The 20,268-nt window shown below is 52.8% G+C and overlaps 1 protein-coding gene across 3 annotated transcripts in view; it reads right to left on the reverse strand.

The window, feature by feature from the left end:
• Positions 1–20,268, reverse strand: part of ACOT7 (acyl-CoA thioesterase 7) — a 100,953-nt gene that overhangs the window by 39,770 nt on the left and 40,915 nt on the right. For all 3 annotated transcript variants that reach the window (XM_072731130.1, XM_072731131.1, XM_026005117.2), the window contains 3 exons: positions 16,635–16,726; positions 11,459–11,573; positions 6,526–6,612 (listed from right to left, as the gene is read on the reverse strand). In XM_072731130.1, the coding sequence (XP_072587231.1) occupies positions 6,526–6,612; positions 11,459–11,573; positions 16,635–16,726 (294 nt within the window). The remainder of the gene's footprint in view (positions 1–6,525; positions 6,613–11,458; positions 11,574–16,634; positions 16,727–20,268) is intronic.

Consider the following 20,268-nt stretch of genomic DNA (forward strand, 5'->3'; position numbering starts at 1 on the left):
CTGAAAAAAATCCACGTACAGGTGGCCCCTTGCAGTTCAAACCGGTGTTGTTCAAAGGCCCACCGCTTCTAACAACCACCAACCTTTATTGTTTCCTATGTGCTAGTTGCCTTCCTTGTATTATCTCATTTAATCCCCCCACCACAGAACCCCCATGCAAGCAGGAAGACTGTACGGTCCCCCCGGGGGGGGTTACATTAGAATGGCCGCACGATTCCAGGGGGTGTCATTCACTCCATAGAAGTTATGAGAAGAATGGCCAAGTGGAGAAAGCTCAGATCCACGGGGCCACTGCCCCAGTGAAGATGCCAGAGGCCACATAAATGGGATATAAAAAAATCTACGAGTGGCCACTTGGATAAGGTCACAGAGACCATGGGGCTCTGGGTGAGGCTCGGCAAAAAAAGACAGAAGAGGGAGGAGGTCCGGGACAGACTTGGGGGAGCAAGGACACCCAGGAGATAGGGGAATCCGAGATTCAGGAGGCCCTCCTGGAAGCCCTTGATGACCGTGTGCGGGGAGCAGCCTGGGAAGCGAGTGAGCATGCAGATGCCTGGGCTCGCCCTACATTCACTGCAGGCTTCTTGGGGTCTGTGTCTGCACCCAGCCTCTCAGTGCCAGCATGGATTTATTGTGTGGGAGCACAAACCCAGGAGGGAAGTTATGGGGGTTGCAGGTGTTCAATGCTCCTGAGAGGTTGGAGGAATGGGGCAACAGGACACAGTCGCTGGGTATGTTGAGACAAAAGCACTCTTGCTGGGAGAAACCCCACGCCCAGGGCACTCGTGACTCAAAATGCAGGCTCCCAGGCTGGGGTCCAGACCTGTTCACCATCCCTTCCCAAAGAAGGCCCAGGAGTCTGTTTTTAACAGGCACCAAGATGACTCCTAAAGAACAGACAAGTTTAGGAAACTGAGTCAGCGCCAATTCATGGTCAGGGCCCTGCCTTGATTCTCATCTTGAAGCAGAGGTGGTTTTTGCTCAGAACCAGATGCAATCATTAATACTGAGCTCTGCCACAGACAAAGCCACGTTTATTCTTCCTCTGACGCTAAAGATCTGGGACAAGCACTGGAGAGGTAACCAGAATCACCCAGGTCAGCCCCTAGGACGAGGGCCCCACAGGTCCACCTCTGCCAGGAGCTCTGACAGGTGTGCCCTGCACAGGGGAGGCCAGAGGGTCAGGGGATTGTCCAGAACAGAGCGGCTGCTGCCCCTGACACCCTTGCTTGACTGAGAGTCTGTAAACTTCCTTCCTCTCCTGGCTTTTGGGGTCTTCCACAGTAATTAAGAGAACAACACTACCTGTAAGAACAAGGTTCTCCCTCATCCAGCTTTTAAATAGCACAAAATGGGGCACTGGTTGCTCACTTAAGGACACCTGGGAAGACAACCAGAAAGATTTCTTAGTTGAGAATAGTGTTCCAAGGCAGGATGCACACTCTGGGCTCTGGACCCGAGCACGGTTCACTGTTCCATCTGTGTCCTCTTTCCCAGGGCCACATATTCACAGCAGTTGTTGGTAACCCAGGCCGACCTGTCCGTCGGAATCACCGGAGCTGCAATACTGCACCACCCTATGGCATCTGGTCCACCTGGTGGGGCCTAGACATTTGCATTTTTTAGTGCCCTGGAGATCCCAGGAGGCAGCAAGGAAGAGACCACAATCTACAACCTCTCAGGAACACTATAGGATGAACTGGCCAACAGGGCAGACACCCAGAAGTGAGCGAGAAGTGGGTCCAAGGCCCAAGTGGAGGGGTGACTCTAGGGAAGAGGAGGAACAGAGAGCACCAGAGGAAGGTTCCCTGAGGCAGAGGAGGCCTTAGAAAGCTGGCTGTGCTAAGACTGCCTGGCAGGGACAGGGCTGGAGCTGCAGGAACCCAGGTCAGAGTTCCTGCAGCAGGGACTCACCTCAGGAGCAGTGGCTCCCCAGCATGGTCCCCACACTTATGGACCCTTGGGATGCTCACAATCCCTGGGGATGAGGCCCAGCCATCCAGATCAGTGGCTCCGAGGGAGAGTTTGTTAAGTACAGCTTCGGTGGGGGGTGTGACATCACAAACCAAAGGAGTGCAGAAACTGCAGACCACCTGATGTAATGGTATTTGGGAAGGCAGCCAGCAGGAAGACAGTGGATGGGCCCTGGGCAGAGGCTAGCATGACGAGTGAGGGTCAGGTAAGAGGGCCAGAGAGTGGAGGGGTGGAGGGAGAGAATCTAGATTCCCCGAGTTTCTGAACAGGAAGGGGATGCACCAATGCCTCTGAGCCCTGGGGAGAGGATGCCATGCCCAGCCAGGAAATGCTTTACATATGCCAAGTTCAGAAAAACGACTACTTAGCCCCCCAACAGACACTGCCCCACACCCTGCCATTAGTTCTCCCTTTGTTCTATAACAACTCCAGGGTTTGACTGATGCATCTGGCCAGCTAGACCTAGAGACGTGAGCAGTGGGCGTAGTTTCCTGCCCCCCCCCCCACCTCCTGGGGTGGAACACTGGTGCCACCATGTGCCCCCGCCCAAAGAAATGGTAGCACCCCAGGGATGGCAGAGTGAGCTGGGGTCGCCAACACCAACAAGCTTCCAAATAGGCCCTGGACCTCTTATGACTGCATCACCCCACAGGATACAACCATCATCTATATCATGGAAGCCACTGTTGGGGCCTTGGGCACAGCCGCTGAGCCTTTAATCTGGCCAATATACACTTTGTCCAGGAAGCCACTGGAGGACGTGTTCCACCTAAACTAGTGAAGAGGAAAATCAACAATCTGTGAACCAGAGCATCCAACTGAGGAGAGCTGTGCAGAGCAGGTGCAAGGAACGAGCAGTCCAACTTGAAGTGGGCGGAGGATGGCTCTCTCCAGGGAACGCATACTGAGCGGCTACCTGGCAGGCAAAACTGTACTCTGAAGCATCTTACAGAGTCCTGGAGGCTGAATGTTGGGAGTGGGTGGGAGATAGAGACGACACTGTGATAACAAAGCTGCACAGTGACACAGTCATAGTGCCTGCCTGGCTCAGCCACAGGCCGAGTCTCGGGCTGACCCATCAAAAGACCCTGGGAGACAAGCCATGTACCAGAACAGAAGCATGGCAAGGGCAGATGCCCTGGGGCAGTGAGTGGGGGGGGGGCAGCTGCGTTTCATCAAAAGCCACTTTGGGCCACTTCCACAGTATATCTTGGTTTAAAATAATTAAACATTGGGATACCTGGGTGGCTTAGCGGATGAGCATCTCCCTTTAGCTCAGGGCATGATCCCGGGGTCCTGGGATTGAATCTCGCATTGGGTTCCGCACAGGGAGCTTGCTTCTCCCTCTGCCTATGTCTCTGCCTCTCTCTCTCTCATGAATAAATAAATAAAATCTCTAAAAAAGTAAAAATAAAAAAAAACACTTTTTAGAAGTGCCAAAGAAACATCTAAGGCCACCAAAAGTTCAGAAGTGAAGAATCCATGTTGGAGACACCTCTGGCCTGCTCTGAGCAGGATGTCTGACTACCCGTCGGGGGAAGCCCACAGCCGTTATTGCAGTGGGGTTGGCGGTGAGCAGCAGTACCCTCCCCTCCCAACAGCATAAACAGAACAAGGACTTTAGAAAGATAAATCCAACCAACAGACACAAAAGTAGTCCTGCGCCTTTTCACCAAATTACTCAAAGTGGTGTTTCACGATATAGATAAAATTCAACCCAAAACGCACCTGGGAGAACAAACAAGCCTGCAAAAAAAAAAAAAAAAAAAAAAGGAGTTTTTCTATTTCAGGCAAGTGTTCTCTTATCACTCCCATCAGTCAGTCACTTTCTGTGCTGCTACTTTACTGAATTCCTGCATGACCTGCATTCTCTCTATGGTGGGACCTCTTGGCTGTCTGGGTATTACTGTGTTGCCTGCGAACACACACCTTGGTTACCCCCTCTCTTCCTGCGCCTCTGAATTTCCCTCTGGTTTAACAGCAGTGGCTCAATTCCCCAAAGCAACACTAATGCGCAGTGAGAGAACAGCCCCTTGCCCTAGTCCTGACCTTGGGGACAGTCCTCAGAGCTCCCCCTTTGGAGGAAGATGCTCACTCTAGGGCTCAGATACCTCTTTTATCATGTTGGGGAAGCACCATCGATTCTTATTCTTACTGTTTTTATCAAGGATGGGTGGGTGGGTGAGGTCCTCACTGCGGCATGAACCTCAACACCCCAGATACCTGCCAAGTCCTCACTCAAGGGACACAACCAATAGTGGGGAGGGATGGGGATGGAGAGGCCAGAGGAGGAAGGAACCTGCATGGCTTCACTCAGGACTAAGGCTGATGCTTGTACTGTGGTTCTGAAATCAACAGCACGGCCATACAGACAGCCCCCTTCCCAGCACACTGGATGAACCCCCAAGTCCTCTTGCTTGCTCCCTGCTGTTCTGACTCCTCTCAGTGAATCACTGGATGTCCTGTCCACTCACCCAGGACAGGACAAGAGATCTAGCATCTGACCACACTCCTGCATTCCATCTGGGACCTCTGACCCTTCCCATATGCCTCTCACCAGGTTAGCATGGCCAGTGTCCACATCACGTGTTGTTAAGTGGTAGGACAGGGCCTGGTCTGCAAGATCAAGACTGTCCAGAATGTGAAAGTCACAAAAATGGGATGCGGAAATAGTTTTTCAAAGACACACATGCAGTATGGAATTACAGAATAAAAGCCAAATCAGCATCCCTCTCCACTCACGGTGTTGATTGGCATCAACTCAATTACAGATTAGAGAAGACTTTGATTGAAATGAGTTTAGATGCCACTCTTATTGACAGCATTCTCTCTGCAGGAAAACACCATAAAATCACAGTTCTTACGTGGGTGTTTTCAGCACCATGTTTATTTTGTTCACTGACTCCTGGTGAGTTAGTAGACGCTGTTCAGAGATGATAATGTTTGGTAAAAATATTAGGCGTGTTTTTTAACTTGTGTTCAGAAAACCCCTACTAAAATAGCCATTAAATGCTGTGAAACCATCATAAACACTCCGTTAAATGCACTCCTTAAAGAAATGTGCCTGTAGCTCAGGCTCCATAGATGAACATGCCATGCCATCAGATTCTAGATTTCCAACAACTCCCTTACTCACACCCTCCAGCAGGTGAGGATAGAAGACTTGTCAACAAGGAGATGGCAAAGGGTGGAGATGCCACCCCTCCAGAACTTCTAACATGTGGACAGGATTAAATTCTAGCACAGAGTTCCACAAATTTCAGGCAGAAAATAGCTCAGTGAGGCTGAAGGACAATTCTGAGCAGTTACAGGGCCTGGGCTCTGGATGCGGGGCTCAGGAGAAGGGCTGCCCCTCACTTTCAGGAGGCAGGCAAGGACTGGTGAAGAAGAGGAGATGAGCAAACTTATGAGGCCATGGCTGTCCTTGGGGTACAGAGACACTCTGATGGCCACTGCATGCCTGGGCCTGGGGCCACACTGTTTGTAAAGAAGCAGAGCTTCCCATGGGTAGGCTCTAAGTGAATCAGATCTAAGGGCACTGCAGCCAGCTTTAGTTGAAAGAGGAGAATAATCATGAAATTAAAAATAATAATAATAAAATAAAAACACCAAAGAGAATTCCCTTTAAAAATAAAAAGAAACAAACTTTAAAAATGCATCTCACATCAGGACCCACTCTGATTCTGATAGGCCCAGGGCCCATTATCCCATACTTCTTGACCTGAAAGTAATCTATGCCTCTCGTTCATGGAACAAGCCTCTGGAAAATACCTCTTTGACACTGCATGAGGCCCTGGAGCCAATACAAATAATAAGATCAAGCCCTATTCCCGAGGCCTCCCCTCGTAGAAATACTAAGGTAACCTGGTATAGAGTGGTACCATCTGAACTGGGTTTTGAAGGATGAATAGGAGTTTTCTGAGAGTAATAGAAAAGACAGCTTGGCACTCCTGGCAACTGGAGATGAGTGTAAATTTTTTTTTTTTTTTTGAGATGAGTGTAAATTAACGGCACTGTGCCCATGCCTGTAGGCTTACTGTGTTCCCTAAATCACAAAAAATAATTACGGTCATTAAGGTCAAGTGTCCCTCTATGAACCTGGAGCTTAGTTCCCTATGTCCCACCATATTTCCTGAGCCAGGAACTAAAAGGCTTGCATGGTTTAAGGTGGAATCTGACCAAAGGAAGAAATAAATGAGAACATCAGAGGCAAAAATATGCTTAAGGAGCCCCTCTTTGTTGGGGAGGTAACAGTTACTCCTGGTGACATCATTCTTCCTCGAAAAGCCCTGCCCCAGGCCACAGCCACTACACACCACGTGGCTCTATGCTTCCAGACTTGCGTGTGACCCTCCGTCAGGAGAGTCATCCATCTGACTTTCATTCCCAATTTTAAAAAAGAGGCGCCGACTATATTTCAGTAATTTATTATGCAGCCTCTTAAAAGTTTAAACTTAGACTTCATTAAACACAAGAGCCAAAACTAGGTCAGAGAGCAGCCTGGCTGCAGGGTGCCAGCAGGAGCGAGTGGACAAACAGCCGCAGACTTACCTCCATGCACAAAGCCATGCAGGGTGCAGTCGGAAGGCCCCACCAGGTGGATCAAGCTGGACTGGCTGTAGCTGACTGTGTTGGGCTCTGGAATTGCAAAGTAGATAGATTAGGGTGTGGGAGGGGTCGATGCCCAAGGAGCGCTGTGACACACTGACTGCCCTGACGTCGGCACAGCCTCCTGGGTCATCCCACTGCCGGCAGTGCAGGTGTGATTTCTCTAAGGAACCTGTGGTCTGAGCGCTCAGGTCAGTAACGTTCATCAGCCACACTGTTATCAGTTCATGATGTCACTCTTGTGGCACCCTGCAAGGCCTGCAGCAGCCAGTGAACACCTCGTGGCTACTTACTTGCTCCCAGGGCTGCGGTGACCCTGTGTCTAGATAGTCAGCCCTCTGACTTTCACTCCCAATTTCATAAATAATCGCAGACAGTATTTCAGAAACTTAGCATGTAACCCTGAGAGAGTGTACATTTACACTTCACTGAACATGGTGGTAGGTGGAGACACCATAGACACAGCCTCCCTGGATGGCTTCCAGGGACTCCTGCCAGCCCCTTGGGCTTGGCCCCGGCCCTGGAAGCCTCAGCTCCCAGAGGCATGCCAGCTCTTCCCTCCCATTCACCGCCCTGGCTCGCCAGATCCCTGGGGGCATCCCTCCCTCCATGCTGCTGCCAGATATCTAGAAGAGGCTACACTTAGAAACACATGAAATAAAACCCCAGAAGACAGATGTGACACTTTGACACCATCTGTTCTAATAGGTGCACGTGTCCACCAGAGAGCCTCAAGGATGCTGGTGTGACTGTCACTGACAGCTGACAGGAAGCCAACAGATGGACGCCCACGAAGTTTAGGAGGGACAATTGTTCAAGCCTAAATAACCTCTGACGCCTCCAGCTGTAGACGAGAAGGCACCCACTTCAGAGGAGGCTGAGGAGGACAGCGGGCAAGGAAGACCCTCTGGAGAACGGATGGGCTGAGGAGCCCCTGACCCTGTCACCCAGAGAGCACACCCCCTGTGAGCACATCAGGCCTGGGAACACGTGAGTGTGTTCGCCCTTGTTTCCTGTCCCACCTCCATGTGGTGCTGCTGCAGGGGTCCCACTGCTTGGTCACCAGCCACTGGCCCACGAGGTACCGCATCTAAACCCAATAGGAGACCATGGAATCCAAGGTACCGCCCCCTGAGGTTAGGCAGTGGCTGGACAGGGTTCCGGGGAAGTGTCCCACATGTGCAAGGGAACAAAATGGGACCTGGTGGTCAGCAGGCAGGGCCAGGTAGCCCCTCCTCCTCACCTGCTCCACACACAGCTAGACTACCCTCCTCCTCTACAGGCTGTCTTCCTGCCAAAGGGGTGTGAGCAGAAGTGCCACCTGCTGTTTTCAGGCCCAGCCCATCCAAACCCCCGCTGAGTGAGCCCCTGTGCTCTTTCCCCTTCTGAGGTAACCCAGAAAGCTGCCAGAGGCAGGGCTACAAAACGCAGTCCACCCTATTTGCAGGACGCCCCCTGATTTGGAACACCCGGTTTGGACTTTATGAGAAATAAACCTCTACTAAGTTAGGCACTAGGACTTTAGGGTTTAGCAGCTAGAGGCCACCACAGATGGCACTGATTAACACAGTGCCATGTGTGTGAACCTCAACCTCATGACAATGTCCAGAACCTGAGCAAGGTCTCCAGGGCAGCAACAGGAGAGGTCATAAACACACACAAAATTCTGTGTTTCCAGCCGAGGAGACAGAGGCAGAGAGATGAACCCTCACAGGGCAGAGGTGGGATTCAGACCTGGGCAGTCCAACTCTAGACAATGTGCCCCTCACCACCCTGCCTCTGCCTCCTTATGCTTCGCTCCCTCCCCAAAACAAATGCTGATGGGCTCAGGATGATGGGGCCTGGTCAGGTCCTGGGAGACCCCAGATGGACATTGAGCACTCTCAGGGGCGGCGGGGCAGGGGCTGACCACGGGGAGGCAGAGCGGTGGGCCCAGCCCAGCAACTGGAGCCGGGCTTCTTTGTCACAAACCCGGCAGCCCTCAAATGGCTCCAGGTGGCCAAACAGTCCCTACATAGTCAAAGCTGGACATCTGACAGCCATGGATCAAACAGTTCAAGGTAATTATATTTTTTCTTTTCAGATGCAGAAAACAATAAAAAAAAGCTTGGTTTTAAAGAACTCCCAGACTCTCTGAAAGGACACCTGAAGGATGAGGTCAGTCCGGCGAGGGAGTTGCTAGGCAACGGCCTGGAGAAATCGGGTTCTGGTGTCAATGGTGACAGAGAGCCACAGATAATGTGGGGGTAGCGGAGTCCTTTCACAGGAAGGGGCTCATGGGTTAGAAAGACCCCCAGTGCTGAGCACATGCTCTGCTCTTCCTGCTGAGTGCCTGTCCTGCTTGCACAGGCACATCCACCAGGCCCAGCCCATCCCAAGCCACACAGGAGCCCATCCTGCCCTTCTCGGGGGAACTGGGAGCCCAGCCTGCCAGGGGAAGGCCAGCTCTAGCAGGAGGCTGAGGTCAGAAATAAAACCACATTCAAAAACACCAAGGAACGAGCATGTGACTTCCTTAAGAAGCATTTAAAAGCCAGTCCCTAAGCCAATTATCTGAGAAAGATGCATTTTTACTGGAACATAGGAAAATAAAAAAGAAAAGCTTATAAAATTCTATCAAGAAATCTTGAGATTCAGAATGTCACCTTTGAGTAATAGTGTTGGAGAATAACAGATTCTGAGAAACGTCATGTATCAGATTCACAAACAGGAGGGCAAACAGCAAATAGCCCCATGCATGAAGGGACTTGGGCTGGAACCGTGGGCATTAGTTTCCCAGACCGTCAAAGGAGGAAACAAGGACTAAGCTTAGGTTTTCAAAGCCCCAGACTCGGCCCTCAGCCTGGCTTTCACAAGAGCACTGGCTAGAAATAACCCAGAGAGGAGCGCCCAAGCAGCCCCCAACGTGCTGCTCAGACTTCCTCCTGGCCCGTCCTTGCTGCTGCTGGGTTGACACGGTCTCTTCCTGCCTGTCTAATGAGAACAATAGTCACTGGATTTGGGGCCCACCTGGATAACACAGAAGGACCTCATCTCGAGATCCTCAACCTGATTACGCTACAAACACTCTTTTCTAAATAAGGGTCCAGAATTTCAGCATGGACATGTCTTCTGCAGGGTAGGATGGGGGGCTGCCCCTCCAGCTTCTCTGTCCCAGAATATACCCTCAGCACCCAGTTTGTACCTTTTCAAAGACATTTCCACACCCTCATATCACTTTGCAGTCTTCCGTGTCTTTGCCTGACCAGCATGCTTGCTTACCCCCCGAAAGCAGGGCCTGGGTCTGGCATTTCTGCTGCCCTCAGCAGGGGCCCGAGGGCCTGGGTAGACCCTCAGTCTCAGGAGTGACCCCAGACCTGTCTTGTGGGTTACTGTGCCATAAACAGATCGTTGATTCCAGTAACATACTTCTTAGGAATACCAAGAAGTAATTTATCATTTTGGTATTTACTGAAAACCAGATGTGAAAACACCGAAGACACCACCCCATGCACAGGCCACCAGCCTTAACCTGCCCACAGGGAAGGGCAGGTTAAGGCTGGAAAGTGAGAAAGATAAGATGGAGACACACAGAGTCTTGTGCAAACCAAACAGGCCCTGCCCAAGGGCATCCTGCGCGTAGGAGCTGAATAGCAGGACTCGAAACCCAGAAGGTCCTGTCCTAATGCACACACGTGATGCATTGTTGCCGGGAGCCCCTGCAGGCAGGGGAGCAGAAACTGTCCAGCCCATGCCCTAGAGTTCCCTATAGCCCTGGTTAGCAGGAGCCAGGGCACAGCTTGGAGGGGGAGAGCCCAGGGCACATCGGGATGCAACACCGAGCAAGGAAGGGATTACTCGGGACGAGTCCATAGCTGTCTGGGACCAAATCCAGAACCCAAACACTACTTGTGTCTAGGGTCACCCTATGGAACCCCATACAGAACACACAGCACATTCTGGAGAGTCCTTTCCACATGGACACAATGTGGTCGTTGTGGGTATAGGGGAGACACACATTACAGGGAAACCCACGACCCAAGGGCTCACCATATCCTGATGGGAACAGAAGCCCCAGAGACCCTGCCTTGACCTGTCTGAGTGCCAGGGGAGCTGTCTGTTAAGGACACAGGGAGGAAAGTCCCATCTGGGGGGAAACCATCCCTGGCCATTCAGGCTGTGGCAGACACTTTGCTAGAGCCAGCCACCCGGAAGTGCAGGCAAGAGAATGAGGGGCCAGAGGACATGGCCTGAGAGGAAGCCAGCATGCCTGTGGAACTTTCTCACCCTCACAGCCAGAGAGTCAGTCTACCTTTTTTCCAATGGTGACATCTAAGTGGCAGGCTGATAAGGAACAACACGGGAAAAGCAGCTACTGTTTGCCTGTTGTTGTTGTTGTTTTTATGAGCTGAAAATGTCATAAAAAAATGTGCTCCTGGGCAGTCCAGGTGACTCAGCAGTTTAGCGCCAACTTCGGCCCAGGACCTGATCCTGGAGTCCTGGGATCGAGTCCCACGTCAAGCTCCCTGAATGGAGCCTGCTTCTCCCTCTACCTGGGTCTCTGCCTCTCTATGTGTGTCTCTTGTAAATAAATTAAAAAAAAAAAAATTGTGCTCCTGAGCCACCCTAGGGGAGGCTACACACAGGTGTGCTTCTCTCTGCCCTGGCAGTGGGGCCTCTGTCTCTGCACTCTACGGGCCTGTAGGGCCCCCTGAGGTGTCCTGTCCCTCACTGCTGACTGCAGTACTGAGAAGGGGTCTGCAAGGTGCAGGGACAGGGGACACAGCCCCCAGGAACCCAGAGGGCCTGGTCACTCCAAGTGGAGAAGATTGTGAGCCTGCTGGATTCGGCACTTACTGACCGAGGTTAGCCCCCCATCCTGCACCCCAGCTCTCACCTGGGTTCAGGACAGGCTGGACGATGTCCCCATTCCTCCACTTGGTCTCCATGCGCTCCAGCTTCTGGGCCTCGTACCGCTTTCGGCCCTCCTCCTCCTGCTCCTGCCGGGAGTACTGTGGGGAGGCACAGCAGGGGTGGGGGGAGTGTCAGGCCAGCAGCAATGAGCCTGGCCTTCCTCCCCGCACCCTCCTCGGCCAGGCATGGCTTGCCTCCCAGGCTCAAGGCCTCCTTGTGTGGCCTCCATTTATGTAATTGGAGCCATCTAGTCCTTTCCTGATAATATATATTTAATAGAAAAAACAAAAACAGAGAAGGCAAAAATCTCACATATCAAGAGATATGTCAAATGTTTATGTTCTGCCTCCTAAAATGGTTCCCATACCCACGTATGTGTAAGAGTTCTCCCTGGCCATGTGTGAAGTTCTGGGGTACCAATGTTTCCACCTCCCACTGCAACTGTGAACTTCTCAGCCTAACACAACTTAGGTGATGGACCTGGTACCGAGAGCATTAAGCCTGCACCTGGTCCTTCACCGTTAAAACATCATCACGTTAACAATCTCAGTCATACTTTTTACACTTGCCCCTTCCTTCCTTCCTAGGATTTATCCCCAGACATAGAACTACAGGATCCCGGAGGGCCCTGCCAAGGTGAGGACAGAGCAGTTGCCTGCATGCCCCCCATACCCTCACTCTGCTGGGCTCCCAGCCAGTCCTACAGGTTGCACACCTGTGGGAACGCAAACCAAAGCTGAGAGAGTCCAGTGGAGCTCTCCTAATGGATGGCACGGGTTTGGACCCAAGAAGTTAAGAATAAATGTGAATATAAAACCTGACACAAAAACTGGGGTATCTCTGGGCACAGCAGGAGATGCTGGGTTTCTCAAATGTGACAGCAAGGGCCTGTCCTCTGCCCAGCGTAGGGCACACATGCCCTCCCTGGGGGACCCCTCAGAAAAGCCCCAGGCCAGGTCCACAGGCCCTCTAATGGCTGGCTTCCCTAGCAGTCCTCTCCCTTCCTGCTGACCACAGCCCAGCCCCCTAGCGCCCCCTACACCCCCCCCCCCCACTGCCCCCGCCCACAGCCCAGCTCTCCTCCTCTGGGTTAGCTCTGACATCTGCCCCTTCATTCACTCAGCCAGCATTTCTGGCTGGGCCCATGGAGAAACTACTGAGCTCAGGGCCCCTCTCCGCCCCCCCTCGGAAGCCTCTCTGACTGAGGCAAATTCATTTCAGAAGGCAATTTTAGATCTTCTTTCAAAAGCCAGTTTTAAACGTCTTGATTTTCCTGCTCATGGCTCTGCTCCAAATCACACAGGGTCTGAACACCATTCTGCAGCTTAATAACCATTATCTGAGGCTTGAGAACCTGTCTCCCAAGGAGACTGAGAAAGGGACTGAGTGGCCTGCTCAAAAGAAACAAACCATGAGTGTTTAAGCTGCAGTGGATAATTTAACCTTTTCCTTCGTAAATAAACTGCTGCCTCCTGTCCCACCGCCCAGGTACACAACCCTTCACTGTGCCTACCCAGTAAAATTCACAGCTCAACTCAAGTGTCCTTAAGAAATGCCTTTTAAGGGCAGCTTGGGTGGCTCAGCGGCTTAGTGCTGCCTTCAGCCCAGGGCATGAACCTGGAGACTCAGGATCAAGTCCTGTGTCGAGCTCCCTGCGTGGAGCATGTTTCTCCCTCTGCCTCTCATGAATAAATAAATAAAATCTTTTTAAAAAATGCTTTGTAGAGAGATTCTTTAAGAAAAAGCCTAATAGGACAGCCTGGGTGGCTCAGCGGCTTAGTGCAGCCTTTGGCCTAGGGCGTGATCCTGGAAACCCAGGATTGAGTCCCACATCAGGCTCCCCACAGGAAGCCTGCTTCTTCCTCTGCCCGTGTCTCTGCCCCTCTCTCTCTGTGTGTGTGTGTCTCTCATGAATAAATAAATAAAATCTTAAAAAAAAAAAAAAAGAACCTAATAAATCCTGGCCACGTGCAACACACCACTCCAGCCTGTGCAGACATGTAGGGCACGTGGCACGGCCCCGGCCAGACATGAGCCATGAAGACAGAGGAAACACAACCTCCTCAAAACTGTCCTGCCAGCTTTAAATCTGAGATAGGGGCATCTGGGTGGTTCTGTGGTTGAGCATCTGCCTCAGGTTGTGATCCCAGGGTCCTGGGATTGAGTTCTGCATCAGGCTCCGCACAGGGAGCTTTTCCCTCTGCCTCTCTCTCTCTCTGTGTCTGTGTCTCTCATGAATAAATAAAAACTGTTTAAAATAATAAAATGTTTAAATCTGGGGATAGAATCACTAGAACATCCCAACGATAGGCTGGTACCCCATTCTCATCCCCAAGGACTTGTTGTCAAGCCCAGCTGATGTGAAGAAGCCAGCTCAGCCCATATGTCCAACAGTCTGGGCAAGACTCTGAACTCAAGCTCGTATTCAGACACAGGAAAGAAAAAACCAACACCAGCATGTCTACTCTGATGGCCACCCAGGCCCCCTGTCCCCTGCCCTGGTCACCACAGGGGTCCTTCTCCTGTCAGAGGGATTCTGAGTACTGAGGTCCCTGTTCCGTGGAGAAGAGGGTGGAGTGGACACTGAATAACACTGCATAGGATCAATATCCAGGCTTCTTCCAGGGAGATGCACGTGGGCAGTAATCTCTGTCCACATGTGTGTGTGACGTCGACATGTGTATAATGTAAGATATGAGATGTACGTGTCTGTGGTACATATACACATGTGAGAGATGTGTAATACACACACTTAGGCAGAGAAATATGTGTATTCTCAAATAAGTGACAGCAATCTGTAAAGGCTGGAGGGAGGATTCTGGTGGGTATTAGAAAGCCTTGAGGCCATGCTACCAGTGAGATGAGCACAAATGTCAGAGAGACACTGAGCTTTCCAGGATCCAACAGGACACAGCAGATCTATATTTCAAATCAACTGAAGGCTTCTATGTGGGCCTCTCACGTTGTGGGGGGGAGGGCAGCTCCCATAAACATTAGCATCGGCTGCAGCTAGGAACTACATGGCTTCTCCCATCTGGAGCCCTCTGTTTCTGCCTCTACAAGGGCAGAGTTGGTATTTATGTCTTATCAAACCCGGCTGAACAAAGGGGATAGGAAATTCTGGGCCCCTCTGGGATATGGGGGTGAGTCCTCCCTGGGGAGGAGGGCTGCCCCGGCCCTGTGGGGGGGACAGGAACCGGCACACTGCTGCCCCTGCCCCACTGGCTGGAGACCCAAAGCTTTCAGCCCCCGGCCCCAAGGAGCCAAAGGAAGCAGAGCTCACGGGCTCAGCCCCAGAATCTTCCTGCAGTATCAACCCTGTAACATGCATCACGTGGTGCTGAAACCAGAGAATGGCCAGCCACAGACCTCTAAATTCTGTGGCATCTGAAAATGAAATCAGTTAAATAATTACATTGTATTTACACACGATGCAGCTAATTGAACACCGAGTACTTAGTGGGAAAGATGAAAGAAGGAGTGGGTTACACTCATCATTTCTAAGGAAAAAGTCACTCCAGACTCACTCCTGCTTCCTGGGTCTTAAGGCCCCCGATCAGTGCTACAGAGAGGAGGGAGACAGGGAAGGAGGTAGAGAGGCTGGAGGAGGGGAGAGAGGGGGTGAGGCCAGCAGGAACTGAGAGCAGAGCTTGGGGTTCCCTGTGCACTGGGAAGCTGCGCATGTGACATCACACAGAACTGGGGTCTGTGCAGGTGTGATCAGTTCACATGAGGTAAAGCTGCAACAGAATGGAACCCACAGGTAACAAATGGCACACATCTGAGGAGGAGGTGCATGGCCACAAGCCACCAGAAGCTGGATGATATCGGAAGGGTCCTCCCCTGGGGCCTCTGTCAAAGCAGCCCCAGGACACCCACAGAGACATGACCCCTAGGAACTGCTGGGCTCCATGCCCTGGCTATGAGCTTCCACTGCTCTCCTCACTTGTTAGGGATGGGTGGCACCAGGGCTGTCGGCAAGTGGTGGCACTACCTCCCTTCTCTCACAGTACTAAAGGACAGGCCACCAACCCAACCCAGACCAAGGTCCAAGCATCCTTCCCATTCAACATGGAGAGGACTCCTCTATCTCAAGATGTTTTTTAAAATATCTAGACTACACAGCAGCTAGAGTCTCGCAGGCAGCCACCCCTACCTACCTAGGAGATGTGCCACCTGGGCCTCGACTGCCCCTGGGGGCCCAGGCAGGGTGTGGGGTCAGATACTGAGCTGGCACAGGTTGTGGGGGCACTTGCAGGGAGTGTCCCAGCAGCATTAAACCTGCAAGGGTGCAGGGAGTGGGAAGGCCTGTAGGAAAGACAGGCCTCCCCCAAGCAGGAAGTGCCTACACTGCGGTGTCTCAGGAGGGCGAGGACAGAGACTGCTCGTGCCAGGAGTGCTCAGCTCCCCTGTGAGCTCTGAGAAAAAAGAGCAGGCACCAGTTTCTAGCGGTCTGGTTCCTGTTCTGGAGGATGCTCAGCACGGGGGCAGACATGCCCTGGCCATGGGATATTCCCCTCTAACTGCTGAGGCATGAGGGCAGAAAGCCACAGGTCTCCACAGAGGAGCTGTCATGCGTGTCCTGGAAACATGCAGGTATGTGGGCCACAGGAGGAGGTGAGGGGTAACTAGGAAAGGAACAAAATCCTTCTATTGGCACAACCTTCGCCCTCCGGAAGCCTGCCTAGCCAATCGTGCCTGTGGCAGCCTGGGAATGTTTACAACAGGCTCCTTTATGCAAAGAAGCTTCTGTCTGCAACAGAACCACAATGAGAGAGCCATGGGCAGTGACAGAAGAGGTAGGAACAGAGATGTTTTAAAATCTGTTTCTTTAGGGGCCAAGGCGGGTGGTGGCAGGCTGGGCTGGGCAGCCTGGAGGTCCTGGCTCTCGGCAGAAGGACCTGCCACCCGACACCGGGTCCCTCCGGTCAGGGGTATGAGGAAGGGTCCTCTGGGAAGGGCCCCCACCAGGCCCAGGCCAGCCTTCACTCACATTCCCAGCATGAACAAAACCTGCACAAAGACCCCTTCAGGGACACCCGCTCCACTGGCATCTCCGGCTGGCAGACCCAGGCCTGGTCCCTGAGGCTGCTCTCCTGGGACATCTGTGTAGCCTCTCCAAGCTGCCCCCAGAGAGACACAGAAGGGGGTCTCCTTACCACAACCGGAGGCACCTCCAGGACCTTATCCACATTCTTCAGTGACAGGGGCACGTACCATAGGGTGGCCTTGTTGGTCAGCTTCTTAGTACCTTTAGAGGAAAGAACCACATGAGTGATGGCATAGGGAGGGCACAGGGCAGGGGGGCTGAGACACAGCTCTCTGGCCCCCAACCCCCACACAGTGGGAGATGGGCACAGAGCTCAGGGAGCCTCCCACCACAATGGTGCCCCTCCGGAGGTTGCTGGAAAGACTACAGATCGTATGCTTTAACCCCGGGGATCCCCGCTTTCCAGCATTTCTACCACAGAGGGCTCTGACTGCAGGCACCTCCTCCTTGCGGGGCTTTGACATAAGGGAGGTTTGGTCGTCAGCATGCCCAGAAGCCTGAGGAGCACAGGTAGGGAGGGGGCCCTCACTCAGCCACCTCCCAGAGAAGAGGAACAAAGCCAGGGGACTCAGCCCAGGCTGAGCTCGAGTTTCTGCAAACAGATCCAGCAGACCCGGAGCTCCCAATCGAACACACTCTGCTGGGGAGCTTCAGCGCTCAGCAAGGGAACATCCACCTGCCTACACACAGCTAAGAGCTCCTGCCCGATGGGGGCCAGGAGGACAGCGGCATACGGATGTGAGGCTCAGGGGGACACGGAGCCAGGGCCCACACAGGCAACCTGGTGAGGGGCTGTGGCCGGGCCACACACTGGAGCACACCTGCATCGCCGGCTGGGCAAGTCCCGTCCTTCAAGATGGGATGCCTGGATTTACTGACTCAGAGCTCCAATTGAGAAACTTCAGAGAGGAGTGCTTAGAGATGGGCAGTAGGCTCAATGACAGGAAACAGAAACTACCAGGGAGAAGTGTCTGGGCTGAGAACCAGGGACCAGAAAACTCCAGAGATCACTTGGTGCAGCCCCTCTCACTTGTACAGGAAGAGTGTGGAGCCGAGAGAGGTCAAGTGGTTTACCTAGGGTCACACAGAAACTCAGTGCTATTCTGTGTACAGACCCAGGCCCCCACGGAGATATCAGGTAGGATGCCTCTAAAAAAGCAGTTTCTGGGCAGCCCGGGTGGCTCAGCGGTTTAGTGCCGCCTTCAGCCCAGGGCCTGATCCTGGAGACTTGGGATCGAGTCCCATGTCGGGCTCCCTGCATGGAGCCGCTTCTCCCTCTGCCTGTGTCTCTGCCTCTCTCTCTCTCTCTCTCATGAATAAATAAATAAAATATTTAAAAAAATTAAATTAAATTAAATTAAAATTAAAAAGCCGTTTCGTCAACATGGAAGATCCTCAATGTAGAGGAGAACAGCAAAACCGCAGGACATAAAGGAAAGCAAGTGGGGAAGGTGGGGAGCAGCTGGCATCCTCTCTAAAGTGCCTGGTGGAGTTCCCTCTCTGATGTTCTCCAAGGGAGCTGGGGACTTTGGTTTCCTCCCCTGAACACAGCCCCAAGGGCCAAGCCAAGCCCCACGGTCATGCAGGAGTGCGAGCCCCCAGTGCCCGGGGCTCCCAACGCCAGAGCCGCCAGTGCTCGGCCCCAACATGGAGGCACCATCAGGGAACAGGCGCTCTGCGCTTGGGAACCACAGGCAAGTAACATGGAAAATATTTTCACTGCACTTTGACTGAGAGTGGATCTGACAACTTGCTTCTGGGAATGAAGATTTCCTGTCTGATCTGCCAGAGCCAGCCTGACAAGCTGGTTTCCATGGAAACCGGAGTGGCCCTCCTCTAGACCCAAATGAACACCACAGGGCAAATGAGGCAAAACATGCTAATTGTACTTTCTCCATCACTTAATAAAACCATCAAAAGACAATTGCAGCATTAAAAACACCTATTTTAAAATCTTAAGAGCTCCCAGCTATTTTCTGGAGCAATTTGCAACAATCATGTCCCAGTTAGCTTAATATTTTGACAGTTGCCGGAGATGAATGAGCCATCTCGGAGGCAAAGGTTTGCTGGTTGTCTGCCTCAGCGTGTGCTCACTCGGTTGCCTCCTGACAGGCGGCACAGTCCCAGAGGAGGGGACCCCTGCCTCCTGAAGTCTCAGATCCCAGGCCTCCTAGCCCCCATCACCCTAGGTCCACTGCGCCAGGTGCTGCTATAGGCAGTAGGGGAACTGCAGTAGACAAGCCATCAGCCCTGCCTTCACATCCTAGACACGTGAGCACAAAGATACACGTCAGGATAGAGAGGACAGCCTTGAGAGACACAGGGTCCTAGAATCAGAAACACCTGCATGGATCCAAACACGGGAACACACAGGGGGAGACTCAGTCACCCAATAACAGAATAGAGACCCAGAAATGAGAGAAAGAGACAGACCCACAGTGGCGAAATACAAAAGGGAGCCTCCAGCCCTTCATCAGGACATTCTAGGGCAAGACAACTGTCAGGGCTCCAAGAACAGCTGCCCTCTTCATGGAACAGGGAGGCCTGAGGGTCACGAGGGGGAATCCCAATCAGGGAGCCCAGCCCCATCCTGAGAGGTAACACAACTGGCCTGTCCCTTGCTTTTCCTGAGCCTCTCCTTTCTCAGAGCACAGGGGATCACAGAGCCTGTGCCTCTGTCCCATGAGGGTGGACAGCCCCAGCACTTCTCACCCTTGCCTCTCTCCTTCGCAGGGCACATCAGGCTGTGTGTGCCCATCCTGCAGGGAAAGAGCAAAGCCAACACCGTGGGACCTGGACGCCTGGGGAGGTGCGTCCTCACTGGCCCAGTAGAGGGCTGCCACGGCCCCGGGCGAGAGCAGCCTGCCCTGCGGTGGGAGGGATCCTTTAGAAGTCAGGCAGAGCATGTCGGTCTGGACAAAACCTTCTGTCAGCTTCCCATCTCTGCACAGAAACACAAATCTTCCTGACAGCCTCTGTTCATTTGGTCACCCGTTCACTCCATCACTCATCTGCCCGTAGTTATCAGCCCTACATCTGTTGGGAGCCAAGAGAAGTCAGGAAGAGGAAGACGGGACTCGCTCCCTCCAAAGTTCACAATCCAGAGCAGGATTTCTCAGTGTCGGGACTGGGACACAGGGGACTGGGTCACTGTCCATGGTGGGGACCACCCTGTGCCTCCCCCACTAGATGCTAGCACCTCTGCTCCAACAGTGACAATCAGTCACCAAGCTGGGGGTCCAATGCCACCAGGGTGAGCTCCACTTTGAAAGTCAAGAACACCCTTGCTTCTGGTCTCTTCTCCATTTGCCAACAGGAAGCTGCTATTCTGTCCCTCAGAGGTTCCTCCTGGGCCAGAAATCTGGAAGGCAGGGCCCTCCCCCACTTGAAGTGCCTGGCTCTGAGCTGCTAAACATCACCATGAAAAAGCCACACTGCTGGGATGGCCATCCACAAGGAAGCATGAAGATGGGAAGCAGAAGAGGCAGTGATTCACCCCGTCAAGTCCCGGCCCCACCCAGGAGAGGAGGCCTTGGCCACAGAGAGACAGACCACAGGGAGTGAGGACAGGGACCCCAAGGTCCCATCGTGAGAAGACAGTGTCCAGGTACCCCGTCCTGTGCCACAGCCATAGGCACAGGGATGCTGACTGCTCCCCAAGCACTAGCCCTTGCTCGGCTAAATCATTCACTATGCCTTGGCCGGGCCTGCTGAGGACACCCTGGGATGTTCTAGATGGACAA

The sequence above is a fragment of the Vulpes vulpes genome, chromosome 12, assembly GCF_048418805.1.
Source record: "Vulpes vulpes isolate BD-2025 chromosome 12, VulVul3, whole genome shotgun sequence".
Lineage (NCBI taxonomy): Eukaryota > Metazoa > Chordata > Mammalia > Carnivora > Canidae > Vulpes > Vulpes vulpes.